At 44.0% G+C, this 18,757-nt stretch overlaps 1 protein-coding gene across 7 annotated transcripts in view; it reads right to left on the reverse strand.

Annotated features, from left to right (window-relative positions):
- Positions 1-1,905: 1,905 nt before the first annotated feature.
- Map4k3 (mitogen-activated protein kinase kinase kinase kinase 3) overlaps positions 1,906-18,757 on the reverse strand; it is a 161,012-nt gene continuing 144,160 nt past the window's right edge. For 4 of the 7 annotated variants that reach the window (XM_076558828.1, XM_076558829.1, XM_016006827.2 and 1 more), the window contains 8 exons: positions 17,273-17,376; positions 13,819-13,990; positions 10,573-10,662; positions 8,534-8,602; positions 8,367-8,459; positions 6,444-6,514; positions 3,964-4,019; positions 1,906-3,340 (listed from right to left, as the gene is read on the reverse strand). In XM_076558828.1, coding sequence (XP_076414943.1) covers positions 3,253-3,340; positions 3,964-4,019; positions 6,444-6,514; positions 8,367-8,459; positions 8,534-8,602; positions 10,573-10,662; positions 13,819-13,990; positions 17,273-17,376 — 743 coding nt within the window. In that variant the 3' untranslated portion in view covers positions 1,906-3,252. The remainder of the gene's footprint in view (positions 3,341-3,963; positions 4,020-6,443; positions 6,515-8,366; positions 8,460-8,533; positions 8,603-10,572; positions 10,663-13,818; positions 13,991-17,272; positions 17,377-18,757) is intronic. The other 3 variants (XM_076558830.1, XM_006988363.3, XM_006988361.3) reach the window with 1 other exon arrangement.

The raw sequence follows: 18,757 nt of genomic DNA on the forward strand, positions 1-18,757 counted from the left end.
CATCTCCACTACCAGACCACCCCTATATCAAAAGTTTCTTTTCTCTGCCAACACGGTCTACAGCTGTCTATATAAAAGTTTCTCTTTCCCTAAAGTACCATCGAAGTGTCTTTTGTTAATGTTTGTGTATGTATGATATACATATACATATAAAGTATATGTATGTTCTTATGTGTGTGTGTGTGTGTACATATATATGGAGGGAGAGAGGAAATGCATGAGAGCACCTTCTCTACACAGCCTGGCCTTGAACTTGTGACCTTCCTTTGGAGTTACAGGCATGCTTGACCACTTTTTACTTCTGCTATTTACCTTCCTTTTACCCAAACACACTCCCTGGATGGATTTCTGTCTTTTCTCCAAAGCTGGAGATTGAGATAGGAAATCACCAACAGATATTAGAAGTCCTTCCTTTCAGTGGTTACAGGCTACCCACCCCCATACTCCACCCTTTCCTTCTGTGCTAGTCATGATGGAACCGACTAAACCTTCATTTTTGTGGTCTCTACTAAAACACAACTCAGACATGTCAAAACACCCACAAACAACTGCCTTTTTCAAAACCAGGACACAGTTAAGGAGAAAGATATCCTGAATGTTAATGAAGACAAGATTGTGTGAGTGGATCTCTTCTGCAGAGTCTTGGATCTGTCACCTAAATGATTCTCTGAAACCAGTGATCCTTGGGCCACATTCAGAAATGTTGACTTAAATTTCATCTATACCAGCAGTTCTTACTCTGTGGGGCATATCAGAATAATTTATATATCATAAAAGCAAAGTTATTGGACCTTACTCCTAAAGAGTTTGATTCCAAGGATATTTTGTGAAAGCTTATGGTTAATAAACAACCAGTTAGATACATGTTCAGGGAAGGGGCAGTATTTCTAAGTGCTTGGCGGTTTAATGTGGTGAACACTCCCAAGACAAAGCCTACAGGTATTGGAAAGTGGAGTAAACACCAGCTGAGGTTTAGGACATCACCTGCCCTGGTCACCAACATGAAGAGCAGACTCTGGTTTCTCAAAAGCTTGCCCTCAAGTCTGCTTTTCAGCTAGTTAGTGGTTATTCTCATAAAAGTGGATTAAAAAAATAATGTTGGGAGCTGGAGAGATGGCTCAGAGGTTAAGAGCACTGACTGCTCTTCCAGGGGTCCTGAGTTCAATTCCCAGCAACCACATGGTGGCTCACAACCATCTGTACTGAGATCTGGTGCTCTCTTCTGGCCTGCAGAGATACATGCAAATAGAACACTGTATACATAATAAATAAATAAATCTTAAAAAATTAATGTGGGTTATTTATAATTAGGGAAATAATATCCGCAATTGCTCTGATTCTAGACACAGACATGGCTCTGAAATGAATGATCCAAGGTCGCTGTAACAGCAACTCTTGGTCACCCAACCAAGTTCTTCCCACTTCATCTTTCCATTCCTGACCTTCAGAACTGTGTTCCCCAACACTCCTTGGCTGTCTTATCTCAGGCCATGTCAAACTATGTTCTGTAAAAGGCCTGACAAGAGACACTTAGCTCTGCAGGCCAGAATGTTCCTCTGAAACCGCTCAAGTCTGATACTGAATATGAACTTTAGACAACAGGTCAATACATAGGGGGTGCCTTGTTCTCATAAAACTTTATTGACAAAAATGGGGTGGGCTAGATTTGGCTAAGATATTAATTGCCAACTCTTGTTCTAACTAAAACATTATGAATTTGATTTTCCTGACAAGAATACAAGAATCTACAAAAGATGTCCTTTTTTCAAATGCGGGAATATTACATTAAAAATACAGGTCAAATAACGATGACTATTGGGGGAGAATTGGATATTTAAGATTTAAGTCAAAACAAAGCATTTCCCTTTAATGCTGTTAAGCCAGAAGACAATCAACTACTCAACAGCATGTTAAAAAACATGTTTATTTTACAGTATGTACAATCAGGAACATGTTTAAAACCATTATCACTTAGAATAAATGAAGAGCATAAATCACAATTTAGTTTGTTCTTAGTGTATACATACTCACATCAAAATATAAAGAACATATACCAAAAGAGCCAGAAGTGTGCATTTGCTACAACTTGATACCTATCTCGATAAGATAGATACATTTCATTGGAAAAAACCAATCAAAAATGATTTTCACCAAACTAAGTTCCTGTGATGTGTAGTAACCATTATAATGTTTATATGAGGTAGTAACTAAATTATTTTGGCCATGTATTAATACTCTAAATCAAAAGAAATAAGAAAATGATAATAAAATAAGGCCAACAAAAGTAAAAATTCCATGAGAAATTTGATCACTTCACTCTGGAATGTTACAGTTTTTCAGTGTGATTCTGTGAAATGTCTAGTGTGGACTCTTGAACAGTGCTGTTTTGTCTTCGTGCACACTAACCCAGACGACTTCAGTGTTCTATCACGGTACCGCCATTCTGTGATTTAAGTCTTTTTCAAATGTGTACCTAAGCACAGACAAGCAATCTTACACGATTCTGCTTCAATAGAAAAAGATCAGTTACTACAACAGGGGGTTAATCGGTTTGTTTCACATAGAAAACAATCCAAATCCACGTAAAAAAGACGTTGTAGAACCAAATGCATATTCCCGGCGTCACAGCTTTCTTTGTGACTCGTCCATCACATAGCAATACTCTGTGCAAGGAAACACCAGTACACTTGCATTAAAATTGAAAACAAGATTATAAAATGATTACAGCTCGTTACCATTTTAAAAGTTACAAGATTTATATCCATATTACTAAATTACATATAATAAAAATACAATAGTGTTAAATGTGTTTCATTGCCAGCATCCCATTTTGTAATATAACCACACCCAAGAATATACTAAAGAATTCTTAAAATATTTACCCCAGTTGCATTTTAATCAACATTTACATCTGTACAGATAAGACACTTTTACATCTCATAAAAGTACATTATCTACATCAATTCTTAGTGTATGTCTTCAGCAAATGAAGTTTCACAGAAAAATACTGCTTATATGTACAAACATTACAGAACAATGGATTAAGCACTTGTGTGGTTCAATATGCTAAATACGTCATACCACTAAACACAAAGCCCTCCTGTCGGCCTCATGCCACAACAACTCAGAAGGGACTGAAGCCAGGCCTGCGGCCTCTCTCTGCACAGCTCCACGTGTCCACCGACGCCTGTCCACCGACGCCCAGCAGCCTGGTCACTGTCCCTACAGGTCACTGTCAAGAACACCACGTCTTCAGTAGCTGTTTTCATGACCCGCCAAAATGTATAAATTGCTATTTGCTGTTGGGTTCTCAGTTGGTCTACTTTCCAAAACCACAACCCTAGAAGTAAGAAGAAACACACAAGGGCACAAAGTTATTTCTTTATGAAAACTAACATCAGCTGAAAACAAGATCCCCGTGCCCGCCTCTCTGTTAGTGACCTCTCCAAATGCTGCCCACTGACTATGGGCAGAACCCACTTCCAGGCCCTATGATTACAGGGCTGGGTCCAGCTCTGGGAGGTGCCCACCACCGCCTACCTCCAGATCAAAGCTGCTCTAGGACTTGGGAGTGAAGGGCGAGGGATGAGGAGAAACCAATAACATACGAATAATTTGGGGGTGGGGGGAACTTGGTTCTTCCTAATTATCCTAAAACAATCTGCAGTTTAGAATCTGATGGTAATTCAGAATAAATGTCCAAAATCTTATCTGGCATGAAAACTAAAGAGTTCTGTTTGTTCACATTCGCTGTAAGTCACTCTCAACAGTGAGACTGAGGCAAACATCCCCAACAGGCCCGTGAGTTCCCGCTACTCGGAAGATTGTCTTTCAATAGTTAAAAAATGAACAAACAGTGTTCACCATGCAGAAATTTCAACTCTCTTGAAAGAGTAACCAGCTTTACATTGGACCTGGAAAACATACTTAGTACCAGTCACTTCATAAAGGCCATCTTCATACCTGTCAGATCCAAGGAGCCTGAAAATTCTTGTGTTATCAGAAATTTCTTGTGTTACCTGTTTAGTTAAAAAATAATTTTTAAAAACTCCTCAAATTAAAGATACAAAATATTTAAAAAATTCTTCCTTTCTTTTGAGACAGAGTCTTGCTATGTAGCCCAGGATAGACCTGTACTCCTGATCCTCCTGCCTCAGTCTCTTGAGTACTGAGATTTTTTGTATGTGGCATCATACCTGTCTCCAATATAAAATCTTATTTGGACAGTTCATGAGCAACATTACAGCAAACAACGACACCCCACAAACCCCCACAATGTGTAGGATGGAAAAGTTCTCGGCCTCATTATTTATGCATTATAAGTTTGTAATCACATCAATTTTTTAGTTAAGGAAAAAATGTGGTGGATTTGGAATTAGTCCTAAAATACTAGCGAAAGAAAATTACTTGCTGGACCATAGACTTCCAGGGAAACTTTTAATGACAAATTCACTTTATTCATCCAAAGTGTCTTGTCATTCATGTTAACGTGAATGGTTGCTATGCAGGCTGACAGGAACACTTAAAAGTCAGCGAAGAGTTTGACTTTATTAGCTGGGATTTCAGGGGAGAGGTGTGCTTGGCTGGGCACAGCTCTGGTCCTGTAGACGGACAGGAATGGTCTCTCCCCACATCCCTCTAAGTTCAAGTCAGTCTAACGCTTGGGACATGCTCCAGACTAACAAGCAGGTTCCCACTTCTTCCCTGGTGGACGATCCCTCAGTGGGACCAACTAACTACTAACCTAAGCACTTGAGGAATGAAGATTGAAATACAAAAGAGAAACTCAGTGTTTATAGAACACAAAATAGTCCAAACGATGCCTCTAGCAACAAGCCCCTTTAGTGTTACCGGCTGAAACTTAACACTCACTTTGATGGTGAAATGAAATTTATTCCACTAAAGCCCTACAACGAGCCATTCTATAGACATGAGTGTCTCTTTCCCTCTGGTGTGACAGGGCACTGGTGAAGGAAACCCCTTCACTTCAGCAATGGTGGCTGGGGCCTGTGACTGCCAGGGAAGCAGGGTCTGGCCGGTCGGGAGGATGTGACGTTCTTGGAGGTGTACTGTGTGGTTTTAAAAAGGCCTCCACGTAAGATTTTGAACAAACTTTCTTTCCTTCTTCCTCCTGCCCCCAACCCCCCTTTTCAATTCCAACCTGTTCAAGTGATGCTCCTGAGACTGGCTTGGGGATCCCGGGGAGTTTTTGATGGTTTTACCTGCCTATAATATTTTTGGGGCAACCGTTCTTCTTGCTCATGCTAACCCCAGCACTGCCAGCACAAAGGCTAAGCTGAACTAAGGACACCAGTGTCTTAGTTATTTCTGTACAGTAGGAAGCACTTATACAAAGGGGACAACAGTCACGTCACGTGAATAAAGGACCAGGAGGCAAGATGGCTCCTCAGTGCTTCGGGGGTCACTGTCATTAAGGCAGGACAGAGCGTCCTGGGTCTGGGGAGGTCATGTGAGTAGTGGCAGAGGTTCTTGTTGGAGTCTGAGGGTGGTTGTGTGGAAGCACATGGAGTACGGACTGAAGCTGATTGGCTGATGACTGGAGAGAAGGTGCTAGAGTCTCGGAGCATGTGCTACTGATCCCGTCACTGGACTGAACACAGTAACCATAAACAGAGCTATCACTGTGGTCACCTAGGAACTTCACAGTGTTGAGAGAATTGCTTGAAACAGATTTTGTATTATCACAGCAAGACATTACATGGAGAGAGTCCAAACTGGAGGTCTCCATCGGGCCCCTCCCCTCAGAGATTGGGGAACGTCCTGGAAGAGGGGGAGGAAAGACTGTAGGAATCAGAGGGAATGGAGGACACCAGAACATGGCCATAGAATCACACGGGCTCGCAGAGACCGACACAGGAAACCCAGGGCCTGCAGAGGTCTGCACCGGGTCCTCTGTGTGCGTCTTACGGCCGTCAGGGCTTCTGTGGGACTCCTAACGGGAGAGAGGTGTATCTCAGACTCTATTCCTCCCCTGGGCTGCCTTGTCCAGCCTCAATGGGAGGGTATGTGTCTGGTCTTATTTTATCTTGTTCTGTTCGGCTGTCAAATTTTGGAGGCTTTTCTGAAAAGGAAACAGAGAGGGAGCGGATCTGGGGAAGGGGCAGGAGAGCTGGGAGGAGTGGAGGGAGGGGAGACCGTGGTTGGGATATACTGTATGAGAGAAGAAGCTATTTTCAATTAAAAACCAAAACAGAAAAGGAGACAGGGCTTACTCTGTTGCCTAGGCTGGATCCGAACTCTTGGCTCAAATGATCCTCTGGCCTAAGATCCACTAACACTAAGATCCTCCTAACACTAAGATGATAATATGCCTGCCCCCTTATGACTACTTATGAACACACTTCAAAAAAGACAGCTTAGTTATATAAAACTGAATGATATTGTAAAATAAAATAAAATTAAAAAAAAAAAAGACAGCTTACCTCATTAGATCTAAAACTTCGACCTTGCATCCCGTGTTTCCAGAAAGCTAGAACACTGTCTTGTAGACAAACTAGTGGGCAAGAACAACTCAGTTACTGTTAACGGTACAGGAGTCCAGCGCCAAGCACCCTTCATTCCTGCCTATCCCGCACAGCAATGGTCCACCACCACCTCAGTACTGCACAGATACGGCGTCCTTCCCTCTGGGATTTAAAACATTCAATACACATGGTGCATTCACCTTTTTGGTATGAAAAACTTACTGAAAATATGCACTAGACATTTGTTTTGTTAAGTTAAAAAATAAAACCTATGAGCACACAAAAGTACAGACAACAGTAGAGGCGCCATAGGCACGCTCCTCCCGGTTACCACATCTAAATACTCTACCCCAGAGGCCTTTGCTCCAAAGAAGACAAACACACCTAGATTCCCTCAACCCCACCCACATCTCATCTGGCCTGCCTTCCCTGCTCGGACAGCACTGTAATCAACTTTGCATTTATCAGTCTCAGATGTGTTTACATTAATTAGTTCCACATTGTCTTTTTTGTTTTTGTTTGTTTGTTTGTTTGTTTTTCTGGAGCTGAGGACTGAACCCAGGGCCTTGCGCTTACTAGACAAGCTCTTCACCACTGAGATAAATCCCCAACCCAGTTCTACATTGTCAAGGTAACAACGTTATGTTGAAGTTTCCTACTGCCATCCACTTGTTATGATGAACAATTATTTCTATTTTTCCTTATTATAAATAATAGCACACTAGTCATTCTTGCGCATGTTTCTGAAAACCTGCACAATATTTTCTGAGGCATGGCATTAGAAGCAGAAACCGCGGGACATAGGGCACAGGCATAAATAAGGGCGATTTTAGTTTTACATGTTTCTATCTTCCAGTTCCCTATTTACACCGTTGATAAAGTGTAACTGGAGGAAGAAATCTGATTTGTTTCCTGAAGAAATCTAATGGTGCTGGCATCATTTTCCCACTGACATACAACACTCTAAGGTTCCATTTACATGTGGTCCTACTCTGGTCCTTCTCTCTGTCCCATTCTTCTGTTGGTATCTGTGTTGACAAACACACTGTTTGCTCTTGGCCTTGGCCTCTGCCAATGTATGTACATGAAAAACTATTTTATTGGTAAAATACATAAAAAACCCCATCCCAAACCCCAAACCCGTGCATCACACACACACACACACACACACACACACACACACACACACACACACACACACACCCCAAACCTGTGCATTTTAATCCTAATTATTCTTTTCTCCAGCCCTGCACTTCATGATCACTTTGTTTTACTTCCTCAGCACTTTAAGATACTGATATGGCAGAAATCCCTTCCAGAGACTACAACCACTCACGAGAAAATGGCAAGAAGTAAATTTTGTTTATGTTTTAGAGATAGGCTCTCAAGATGCTAGGTTTCTGAGCTGGACTGGAATTTGCTCTGTAGCCCAGGCTGGCCATGAGCTCACAATCTTCCTATCTCAGTCTCTTGAGTTCTGGGGATGCACGGATGCATCACTACTCCTGGCTGAAGAAACTCTTAGACATCAAACTCTCGGAGCAGCAGGGAACAACTGCAAATGCAGCAGGGTGTACCAAGTGCCGGATCTTAAAGCACCGACAGGGAATCCGTAGGACTCTGGAGGAAACGTAAACTCCTAACATGTTGTAAGAAATACTATTTAACTTTGTGCGCGCCACATCTGAAAGGAAGCAACCATTTACAGTGTATGTGACTATTACACAGACTGGAGAATGTACAAGAAAGAACCCTGACAGTGACCTCATGCTATTATATCCAAATGAAAAAGGCCTTAATATATATCCACAACGTGAGTAACTATCAGATAGACCATTTGAAACAGTTCACAATGCAAAGAAATACAAAGCAACGACTCACCTATGGACTCTATCTGGAAATCGAAGGTGAGCTCTGATGATAATTTCCTGCTGGATTTCAATCTTCCTTGGAGATTCACTATTTTTATACAACCTACAGGAAAACAGAAGTCACTCAGCAGTCTGAGGAGAGAAATCTTCCCAGAGAAGACACAAATGGACACTTACAATCCAAGCACACGAGGATGGTGTCTCTCTCCAGCTGGGTTACATGAGTGACGTTTGTCTGCGGGGTATCTACAACACAAATGCAGCCGGATAAAGTTACAGAAAGCTACAATATTTACAACGTACTTTTCTTACACAAAGACTTGTGAACTGCTGCGTTTGAAACGGATGGACGTCTCCTGCAGGGCACACACAGTCTACACTGGGTCACGTGTGTTCTGACACCGATGTGGACATCAGGCACAGCAGAGCTGGCTCCTGTCTGGTCTACGCCTAGTGAGGGCGCTATTCATACATTATTGTAAATACATTTGAAGTCAGGAGTCTTGCCTTGTAGATACCGTGCTGGCCAATTTCTGATTTTAAACTCAGGAGATCTGGGCTATGCTCTGAAGATCACCAGATGCTCTTAGCTCATGTGATCAATGTGTATTAATGAAAGAATTGGAGAGTAAACAAATTACTTTTTAACTGTAAATAAGCTAAAATAGTGAAGCTTTTTCCAGAAGCTCATAATGTGTCTGTGGGGTGTGTAGCTGGTTATGTGTGTGTGTGCTGGCCTGTGCTCTGTGTGTAGGCCAGAGGTCGACACTGGGTGTCTTCTACAATTCTCCTCGTCTCTTGAGTCAGGGTCTGTCACTGAACCTGAACTTGCTGTTCCAGCTAAACTGGCTGGCCAACACGTCCCTGGGGTCCTCTGACTGATCCCTCACTAAGGTTACAGATGCACGACACGTGGGTCCTGGGGATCCAAACTCAGTCCCTCCTGCTTGCACGGTAACACTGTAGCCACCGAGTCATCGCCCAGGCCCCAGATTGTCCTTAGGAGACACTGGTGCCCCAACAATACTCTCAAGATTCCCCGAGAAACTGGAGTGTGAGAGCCTGGGCCGACAGAAATGAGAGCCCAAATCATTCCCTCTCTCTTCATCTCGTGAACTCTGAGAGATATTTTCTGTATTAATGGAAATCCTCCAGATAAAACCATGGTAAGTTTCTTGGAAGGGAGCTGTTTTAAAGTCTTTTGTCAGGAAATGAGGCCTTTTATTTAACAATTAGAGTGCATTTAAAATTCAAACACTTCAGAGATCTAAGACATTATTGAAACTGACTGACAGCAAAATATTTCTCACTCGGCAATCTTTTCCTGTCAAATAAAGACAGAACCGGAAAGCATGCGTGTCCCAGCTGTCTCACGGGGAGACGGCGGGTAATGGAGAATGTGACAGACTGGGAGAGCCAAAGAGAAACCTCACAATACTGCAGAGGGCTGTATTATACACATCTTCCTTCCGCAAAGTCTCTGTGAAGAGATACGATTCAGTTCAGTGTGCTGCTCCACACCTCGGGCTCCACGTGTTGGGAAAGCATTTGACATCTTTTATTCCCCACCTAAGTATAAAAGTTGCTCAGGTCGCGCGCGCGCGCACATGCGTGCGTGTGTGTGCGTGTGCGTGTGTGTGTGTGTCTGTCTGTCTGTCTGTCTGTCTTTTGTCCCCTTTCTCTTTCTCTCCTTCTCAACCTCCACCCCTCTCCGGTTCTCCTACAGGCTGTCACTCTCTTAGCCCAGGCTGGTTTGGAAGCTGTTCAGCTTGTGCTGGCCTTAAGCCTCCAGCAATCTTCCTGCCTCCGCCTCCTGAGTGCTGCGGTTCCAGGCTTCTTCTTTTTTTTTTTTTTTTTTTTTGGTTTTTCGAGACAGGGTTTCTCTGTGTAGCTTTGCGCCTTTCCTGGGACTCACTTGGTAGCCCAGGCTGACCTCGAACTCACAGAGATCCGCCTGGCTCTGCCTCCCGAGTGCTGGGATTAAAGGCGTGCGCCACCACCGCCCGGCCAGGCTTCTTCTTTTTATTAGCAGTCTTCTAGACTTCCAACCAACTCCTGCCTAACGATATCTTACTAGAAAACTGTTTCTTTCACATTTCCCCTTTTGAGATGTCCATTTTCTATTGCACAGCAAACATTCCATAGTGGAGTGTGTGTTTTGTTGTTGTTGTTTGGGGGACAGGGTCTCATGTAATCCAGGCTGGCCTTGAACTCACTATGTAGCTGAGCTTGGTCTCGAACTCCTGATCTTCCTGCCTCCACCTCCGAAGTGCTGGGATTACAGGTGTGTACCACCACACTTGGCTCTACAGTATTTTTAAAGAGAAAAAAGTAAAAGGGGCTTTCACCATCAATGGGTTGTTCAAAAACTAAAGATAAGACATTTAAAGGTCATTTTTTTAAAGTGTGAGAGTTCAATCTGCTTTATTTACCACAAAACTAACATTTTATGTCTATTATTTTGCTACAGTACAATATGAGTTTCAAACTATAATCAAATTTCTGTAGAAGGACTGTTCGGACCTAATATTTGCTAAGGTGATTGGGGTAAGCTGCCATAAAGGAAGTGCCTGTTCTGTAACTTGGCAATAAAGATTTAATACTTGAGAAAATAAATTATATAGAAATTATTTTCAAATATCCTCACAAATACTTCAGAAATAGCCATTAACTTAAATATGTATCTGAACTTGAAATCATTTAAAGTTTCATTGAAGATCGTTCTGAAGGTATTCTGATGTAGCCTCCCTTCCAAGGCACTGTCTTCTCTGTTAGTCTCAGATTGGTGTATATATGAATTTGAAGAAAATTATTTTATTATTTATGTGTTATGGGTGTTTGGCCTACATGTCTGTCTGTGCACCACTTCACTGCCTGGTTCCTGAGGAGGCCAGAAGAGCTCCTGGAAAAGGAGTTACAGACAGGTGTGAGCTGCCATGTGGGTGTTGGGAATAGAACCCATGTCCTCTGGAAGAGCAGCCAGTGCTCTTAACCACGGAGCCATCTCTCCAGAGCCTGCACTATTCTCTTAAGGCGCGGTGGTCTCCTTACCATCCCCAGCACTGACTGGGGCTTACAGAGGAAGCACTCTGGAGCTGGGGCCTCGCAGTTCTCTGATGCAGCTCACATTTGGGGAGCATTGGCTTTCACTAACTACTCAGTGATCCCTTTGATTGATATCCTTACTAAAGTGACAGAGTGAGATTAAAAAGGTAAAAATTAAATTTAAATACCTGAAAATATAAATGCTATGAAATGCATACATTTAAAAAAATATTATTTTGAGACATACAGAGAGGCTAGCCATCTCTCTGACTCAGCCTCCTAAGTGCTGGGTCTTTTGGTGTGCACTTCCAGGCCTGGCCTCTGGCAGCTGTAAATGGTTCCTTCATTAATATGCACTTCAGGAAGTCTCAATCTTTATGTGAATAGTAGTACCAAACAACTGAATTCTATAAAACTCTAAAAATTAGTGTGAAAAGAGATGGAAAGCACTATCAAAATATTAAGATTTGCCCACATCTTAAACTGTTACTTGGTTTTTGAGAAACATGATTCAGTTGGAAATATTAATACAGCCTTCTCAAAGTAAAATTACTAGAAATGTGTGTGACTTCTATATTTTGAGGTGGAGAGAGGGCACTTGGGATTGGACTCCAGACTTTGTGTGTGCACTTTTTAAGATTTTCTTTTTAATTATGCATATGTGTGTGTGTGTGTGTGTGTGTGTGTGTGTGTGTGTGTGTGTGTGTGTGTGTGTGTAGGGATTTGTACACATGAACGCAGGTTCCCTTGGAGGTCAGAAGAAGGTGTCAGATCCCTTGGAGCTGGAGTTACAGGTAGTGGTGAGCTGCTTGCTATGAACTTGGGTCCTCTGCAAGAGCAGCGTGTGCCCCTCCCTTCTGTGACTTCTCTGCAGCCACCGAAGCTCCTGGCCTGCGTGTACTTTGCATTAAACATGCAATTCCTACCCTGCCACACCAGCAGCCTGCAGAAGTGACCAGATTTGTTGCCTTTGAGATAAACAGCTGTCTGAAGTACATGACTTTAAGTAATATATTCCTCAAAAGTCAGAAGAACACACTGGGATCTACCTCATTTTATAGTAAGACATGTGTGTTCCTATGAAAAAACATTTAACAAATATACGCGGTTATGTGGTCTGGATCTGAAATGTCTTCAATCGGCTCATGTCTTAAACCTTTCATTTTACATTTTACAAATGTATTTACTTGTGTGTGTGTGTGTGCATGTGAGTTACAGTATGATATGGAGGCCGGAGGACAACTTGCAGGAGTCAGTGCTCTGCCATGTGGTGAGAAGGCCAGGCAAATTCCATGACAGGCTCCTAATAACTCAGTTAAGGACCAGGCCTCAGTTCCTGCCTCTTGAAACTAGACAGACAGTTTCCGAGGAAGCCACGAACAAAGGGCAATCGATCACCAATGCCCCCAATGGCAAGGATGAGGGGAACTACAGCACCAGGCCTGAGCCAGCCCCACAATAGCTCAGGCAATAACCAAATAAGGACAGCCTGGGACTTGTCCAGACTTGCCCCCAAATGGAAAAAAACTATAGCTTTAGTCAACCCCTGCTAGCCCTAACCAAACATACTCACGTAAGCCAATCATAGACAGAATGACCTAACTGCTTTTAGAATTCCTTGAGCTGTGGATAAAAGAGCCTGCAAGCTTCTCTCCAGATCTTCATTTTGCCTTTGTGTTGGATGTGTGGCCCCAGCATGCTGGTATTTCTTATTCTCGAGAATTAAATGCTCTTGTTGATTGCATATGCATCTGGTGGTCTTTGTGGGACTTCTCTAGTACCCTAACAGTTGGTCCCCGGTATAGAACGCTGGTCATCATGTTTGGCAGCAAGCTCCTTTACCCTCTGGGCCTTCTTGCTGGCCCCTCATGTTTTATTCTTGTTTCGATTGGTTGTGGTGCTTTTTTAAGAAGCTGATGGAAGGTTATCAGTAGGGACAAGGCCTTCAAGGGGTATAAATAGCCTGTCTCCTACTTCCTGTCTTGTTCTGTTTCCTGGTCGGGCACGATCTGAATGGTGGCCCTTCCCATGCTCCCATTGCCATGAACTGCTCTGCTCTGTACCACAGCAGGCTGCTCTACCACAGTGGCTGAAGCCCTGTGAAGCCATGAGCCAAAATAAATCTTTCTAAGTTGTTCCTGGTATGTATTTTGGCCATAAAAAGACACATAACAGATTCAGACACCAAATTCATGTCCACATTTAAGTAGTGTATGCACTTTCTATATATGTGTTTTTAAATGTGTTAAACACACTAGCTATAATGTAGAGCATGTTACCTCTTCTTCCAGTTTACTAATATAGTTATTTAAGACTGGCTTTTTATGCAGTTTCTGCTTGCTGGGAAATACAGAACGCTTATTGCCTTTAAAACAACCACATGTAGTAGCTTTCATAACTCCATAATGGTCACAAACCTGATTCTGTAAACCATGACGAGGTAGAGTTTGGATTGACAGTCTCAAATCGAACCACTTGGTTGAAGTCTCGCCCTCTGCTGACCCCAACACACACCAGAGGGTACTCCTGCTCGGAGACCACCAACATCTCAAACATCCGGAGTGGGCACGGCATCGGAAAGTCTATGTGCTGGAGGGAGACACAAACACATTGAGCAGAGGGGCCGAGGCCACAGCATCCGGAGCGGCAGGGAGAGATCGGAGCCTCCCTGGACGCGGGAGGGCTTTCCGCTCTCAAGACTGCTTCTTGCTCCCGGGACCCAGAGTGTGCAGATCGATCTGAAGTTCAAAGAATCTTTATTAACCGGAAGTTGAAATTACACAGTTTTGGATACTAGTGCCGGAAGGGAATCTCTCGAGAGAGCTAGAAAATGAAGTTCAGGAGCTGAGTGACTGGTTAGCCATGCGCCACAAGGTTCTTAGTGACGCTCATCCGCTTTTCTCACCAGATGAGCAAACGTGGAGGGAAGACAACAAAAAGAGACAAGAGCCTCCCGACTCAAGTGACTTCACCAATACATTAACTGTAATTTTATGTCACTTTACAATTATTTTTATATTGCTCTAAAGGAAACAAATACATTCCCAGTTTGGAGATCTGAAAATAAGGAACACTAACTTCATTACTGCCCAGGGACAAAACGACACAATATGCCCATTTCCACCAGAATGGCTGAAACTGAGTGACAGCAAGCATGAGAGCCCAGTAAAGGGTGGTGGGGACAGCCAATGGTTAGAGCTGCCATCTCCCGACGTTAAACACTTGCCTTGCGACTTGACAGTATTTGAGGTAATCCACAGAAGGGACGGGCATTCACAGGAGACTGTGCCCAAGTGTTCATGGCAGACTGTTCAGAAGAGCTAGGAAACATTCAACTGGCTGACAGCAACAGGAGGGATAGAACACTGAGGCCGGAAGAGGGGCTCGGATCTCCTAAAATCAGTTACCGATGGCTGTGAACCACTGTGTTGGTGCTGGGACCTGAACCTGTGTCCTCCGGAAGAATAACCACTGATTCAGCTCTCCAGACCTAAGCCTGTCTTACTTTTAAAATAACTTAAGTTTTAATTGTGTGTGTGTGTGTGTGTGTGTGTGTGTGTGTGTGTGTGTGTGTGTGTGTGTGTCTACAGGTGCTGGAGGAGGCAGAGGTGTTGGATCCCACGGATGTGCAGTTACAGGAGGTCCAGGCACCTGATGTGGGTTGGGATCTGCACTCAGGTCCTCTCTAACAGCAGAATGTGCTCCTAATCTTCAGCCCAGCCTTCCATAGTTATGATCAGGGAATTTAAAGAACTTTCAGATGTGGTTAAGACTACTAAAGGAGGAAGAAAATGATCCTTCTGGATCTTTCTGTTCTGAGCATGAAAGGAGCCAACAGGCTTTGACTCTCGGTGATATCAGGCTGAGCACAGAAGTCCCTAACAGCATGGATTCCTGATGCAGACCCAGGAGCTCCAGTGAGTGAGGGCAGTCCCTCCATCCGACTTACTCTAGTACACAGCACTGAGTCTTTACAGGGAGAACAGTGTGGTGGGGAAGATCTCTAGTTTAACCTTATTTATGATAAAACAAAAACATAGCCTAATGAGGCGCACACTGCCAGAAATACCACCAAGAGGAAGAACACAGAAAGCAAGTTTTTGAATGCGTCTAATAAACAGTCACAGTACAGAAGCACCGAGAAAAATGAGTATCAAATTCATAAACGAGTGTGCAGTGCAGAGAAGTCACAGAGCGGACACAGGAAGGGGCTAAAGAAACATCGGGAAGAGGGTGCGGGACAGTCCTCAGGAGGGGCCAGTGTGCACCGACCCGCTGTCCCAGAATGCTGGCCACAGGCCTCGCTAGTCAGTCAGATCAAGCTCCCCAGTGCCATTCACTTGGAAAAGAGAAGCCATGGAGGGACCCTGAGACTCGCTGCACGTATTCCCTCCTGTGTGCCTTGTGTGTTGTATGTATGTGTCATGTGTGTGTGGAGGCCAGAGGAGGCTGTCGGGCGTCTTCTTCACCAGTCATTTCCTTACTCCTTTGAGACAGGGTCTCTCACTGACCCTGGAGCTTGCTGTTTCTCTGACAGGCAGGCTGGCCAGCAGCCCCAGAGACCCTCCCCACCCTCCCCCACTTTCCAAGGACCTGCACATGGCTACACCCACCCCTCTTTCTACATGGGGATCCACAGGAGGGCCTCATGCATGTACAGCGAGTATTCTTATCTTCTCTACTGAACCTCGTCCCCAGACCTTCCCGCACGTTCTTGGTCTTTCTAGCCCCTTTCATGGAGGGAGACATGATCTAACACAACAGGAAGTGACCCACAGAAGTCATTCATGCTGAAGCTTAATCACCTTCTCAGTGTGTGGGGTAACGGATACCACGGAAGTTTTAGCTTTATAGAGGTGAAGAATGGGAGGACCAGGAAGGCTGTAGCTGAAGTAAAATAAGGAAGAAAAGGCAGGAAGGGCAGAGAGAGACTGGAAAATCCAAACTGTACAGATATTCCCGCTCCACCTAGGGAAATACTTTTTTGAACTAGGCAAGATAAAAGAGAGGCTTGGAAAAAAAAAAAAAAAAACACAACAATTTTGCCTCAAAAAGGCCGCACGCTCTAGGAACTTAATATGGCTACTTTCCCTTAGGCTTGGAGTTAGAGAATTTCTGTTGCGGTGAAATTATTTTGGAATTTCTACCTCAAAAGGTTTTCAAATTTTCTTTAGCATCAATGAAGCCAGAGAGTGATATGAACGTGAGGACCAAAGCTGGCTGCTGTTGTCTGTACACTTCAGGTGACAGGAAGCCAGTGCCAGGGACTTTCTGTTCCGTACCACAGTTCTGAGGGCACCTATTCCAGTTTCCTGACAGTTATTCCACAGGGACCAAATGCTCATGAAACATGACCACACCAGAGCAAATAAAACAACTGGAAAAACGTCACTTGGCATTTACTTGGCGGGACTGCTGTTCTTTAGACTTTAATTCTTTATTTTCCCTTATTTTTTTTTGTTTTTGTTTGTTTTTTTGAGACAGGGTCTCATTACCCTAGCCTGGCCTTGAACTCCTGATCCTCTTGCCTCCCTCTTCCAAGTGCTAGGATCACAGGCACCACCACCACACCTAGACCTTCCCTGAAAATATTTCGAAGATGAATTATTAGTGAAAGATCCTAGGGAAACTTAAAGCCCCTGATTCTCCGGAGGCCATGGGAAGGCTGGTCTCTTTCTAGTCCCTCACTGCCATACCCTAAACTACCTCTCTGGTTTCTTGTAGAACTTTCCCGTGGCCAACCACGTAGCTTTTACAATCTACCACACAATCCAAAAATCATCAGAATTGAGAATTAGCTGAAAAAAAGCTTTCTCTCAAAGAACAGAAAAGCTAACAGGGGCTCATACTAAGGACGCCATGACTGCTTACCTTAATTAACATAAACTTTTGCATTGGCTCAACCCATTCCAACAGAACAATGCTCGTCTGCAGTGCTCCGCACAGGTATTTATGGCCCGTGTAAGGATTTCTTACTGAAAAGGCAAAAAAGTAAACATCAGTTTTCTTAGTATATAAAATCCTTACAATAATAGTTACATGCCCCCGTCCTCCCCTCTAAAAATATTTTTAACAAAAACTCAAAAGCAGGCTGCCCATTCGTTCTTAATTCTATAGAAGGGGGATGAGAAAATACTGTTTCAGCAGATGGTGAGAGGAGCCCCAGCACTTAAAGAATCTTTGTTTACATGCCCCCCCCCCCCCCCCCCCCCCCCCCCCCGTGGCTGCTGACACGAGCAGGAGTCACGTGCACAGTGTCAGGGAAGTTAGCTGAGGCTGCCCCATACTGAAGAAAGGGCCAAGGCGAATTTGGGGAGAAGTTGTCAAAGGATAGGAAATTCAAATTCAGTGGTCACAGGGTGCTGTGGACAGAAATGTGTAGAGCTTGGCTTCTAAAACTAAAATATTTACTTATCCTCTTTTTTATTATACCCCTTTTGTGGTCACTAGAAAACATTACAGGCACTAGTCACATTTTATAATATAAGCTTACAAATAGTAAAACCGAATTGCCTCAGGTTTTTTTTTTTAAAAAGCTTTTCTTACATTTAAGATATAGTTAAATACATGGAAATTAGGGGTTTTTCAAAAACTGTTTGAAGGACAAAATCAATTAACTTCAAATGGGTTTGAAACAGTTAAAAGGCAGAGTCACCGAGGGGCAATACGACCCAGCCAAAGCCAACAGAAAAGCCCGGCGGGGAAATCAGAGACAAGGAAAACGCGGTCTCTTTCCTCACACAGAGCCAAGTCAGCGAGCCGGGTTAGCGGCCACTCAAGGGCCAAGTCCACCCGGCCCTGTCAGCAGCCGGGCCAGCAGCTGTTGCCATCTCCTCTGAGCTTTCTGCCCGGCCTCTGGATCGGAGCCTCAGCCCTGCCCATCTCGTCTCCCTGCCCTGCTCCTGTCTGGCTCAGCTAGTCCTTGTGAGTGTACGGTAGCAGAGGTCACGGCCACATTGGTCCTCACACCCCTAATTCATCTGTTCACGAGACCCCACCCAGCTCTGCAGCCTGTGACAGGATCCATTTCCCGCATGTTTATGTCATTCTGTTCAGTGTCCTCTCCAGCTCCTCCCGGGTCATGCTCCCGAGGCCTGCACAGACAGAGGCTTTCCCTGCGGCCTGTGTTTAGCGGTCTTTCCACACATCGGCAGTGTAAGGACAGCGTGCTCCTGTCCCTCCTTCCCCGACAGTCACTTACGGAAAGGAAACCATTTGGGCTTCTGCTGTCATGTGTGATCAGAAAACGAGTTGTGATAAGGGTCGGGGAGCAATCTGGCCCAGAAGTGTGTGCCCAGGGGAACTACAGCCTTCACGTCATGAACACCGGTTCACAACCACAGGCATCAGAGTGCA

The sequence above is a fragment of the Peromyscus maniculatus genome, chromosome 22 (genome assembly GCF_049852395.1).
Source record: "Peromyscus maniculatus bairdii isolate BWxNUB_F1_BW_parent chromosome 22, HU_Pman_BW_mat_3.1, whole genome shotgun sequence".
Classification (NCBI taxonomy): domain Eukaryota; kingdom Metazoa; phylum Chordata; class Mammalia; order Rodentia; family Cricetidae; genus Peromyscus; species Peromyscus maniculatus.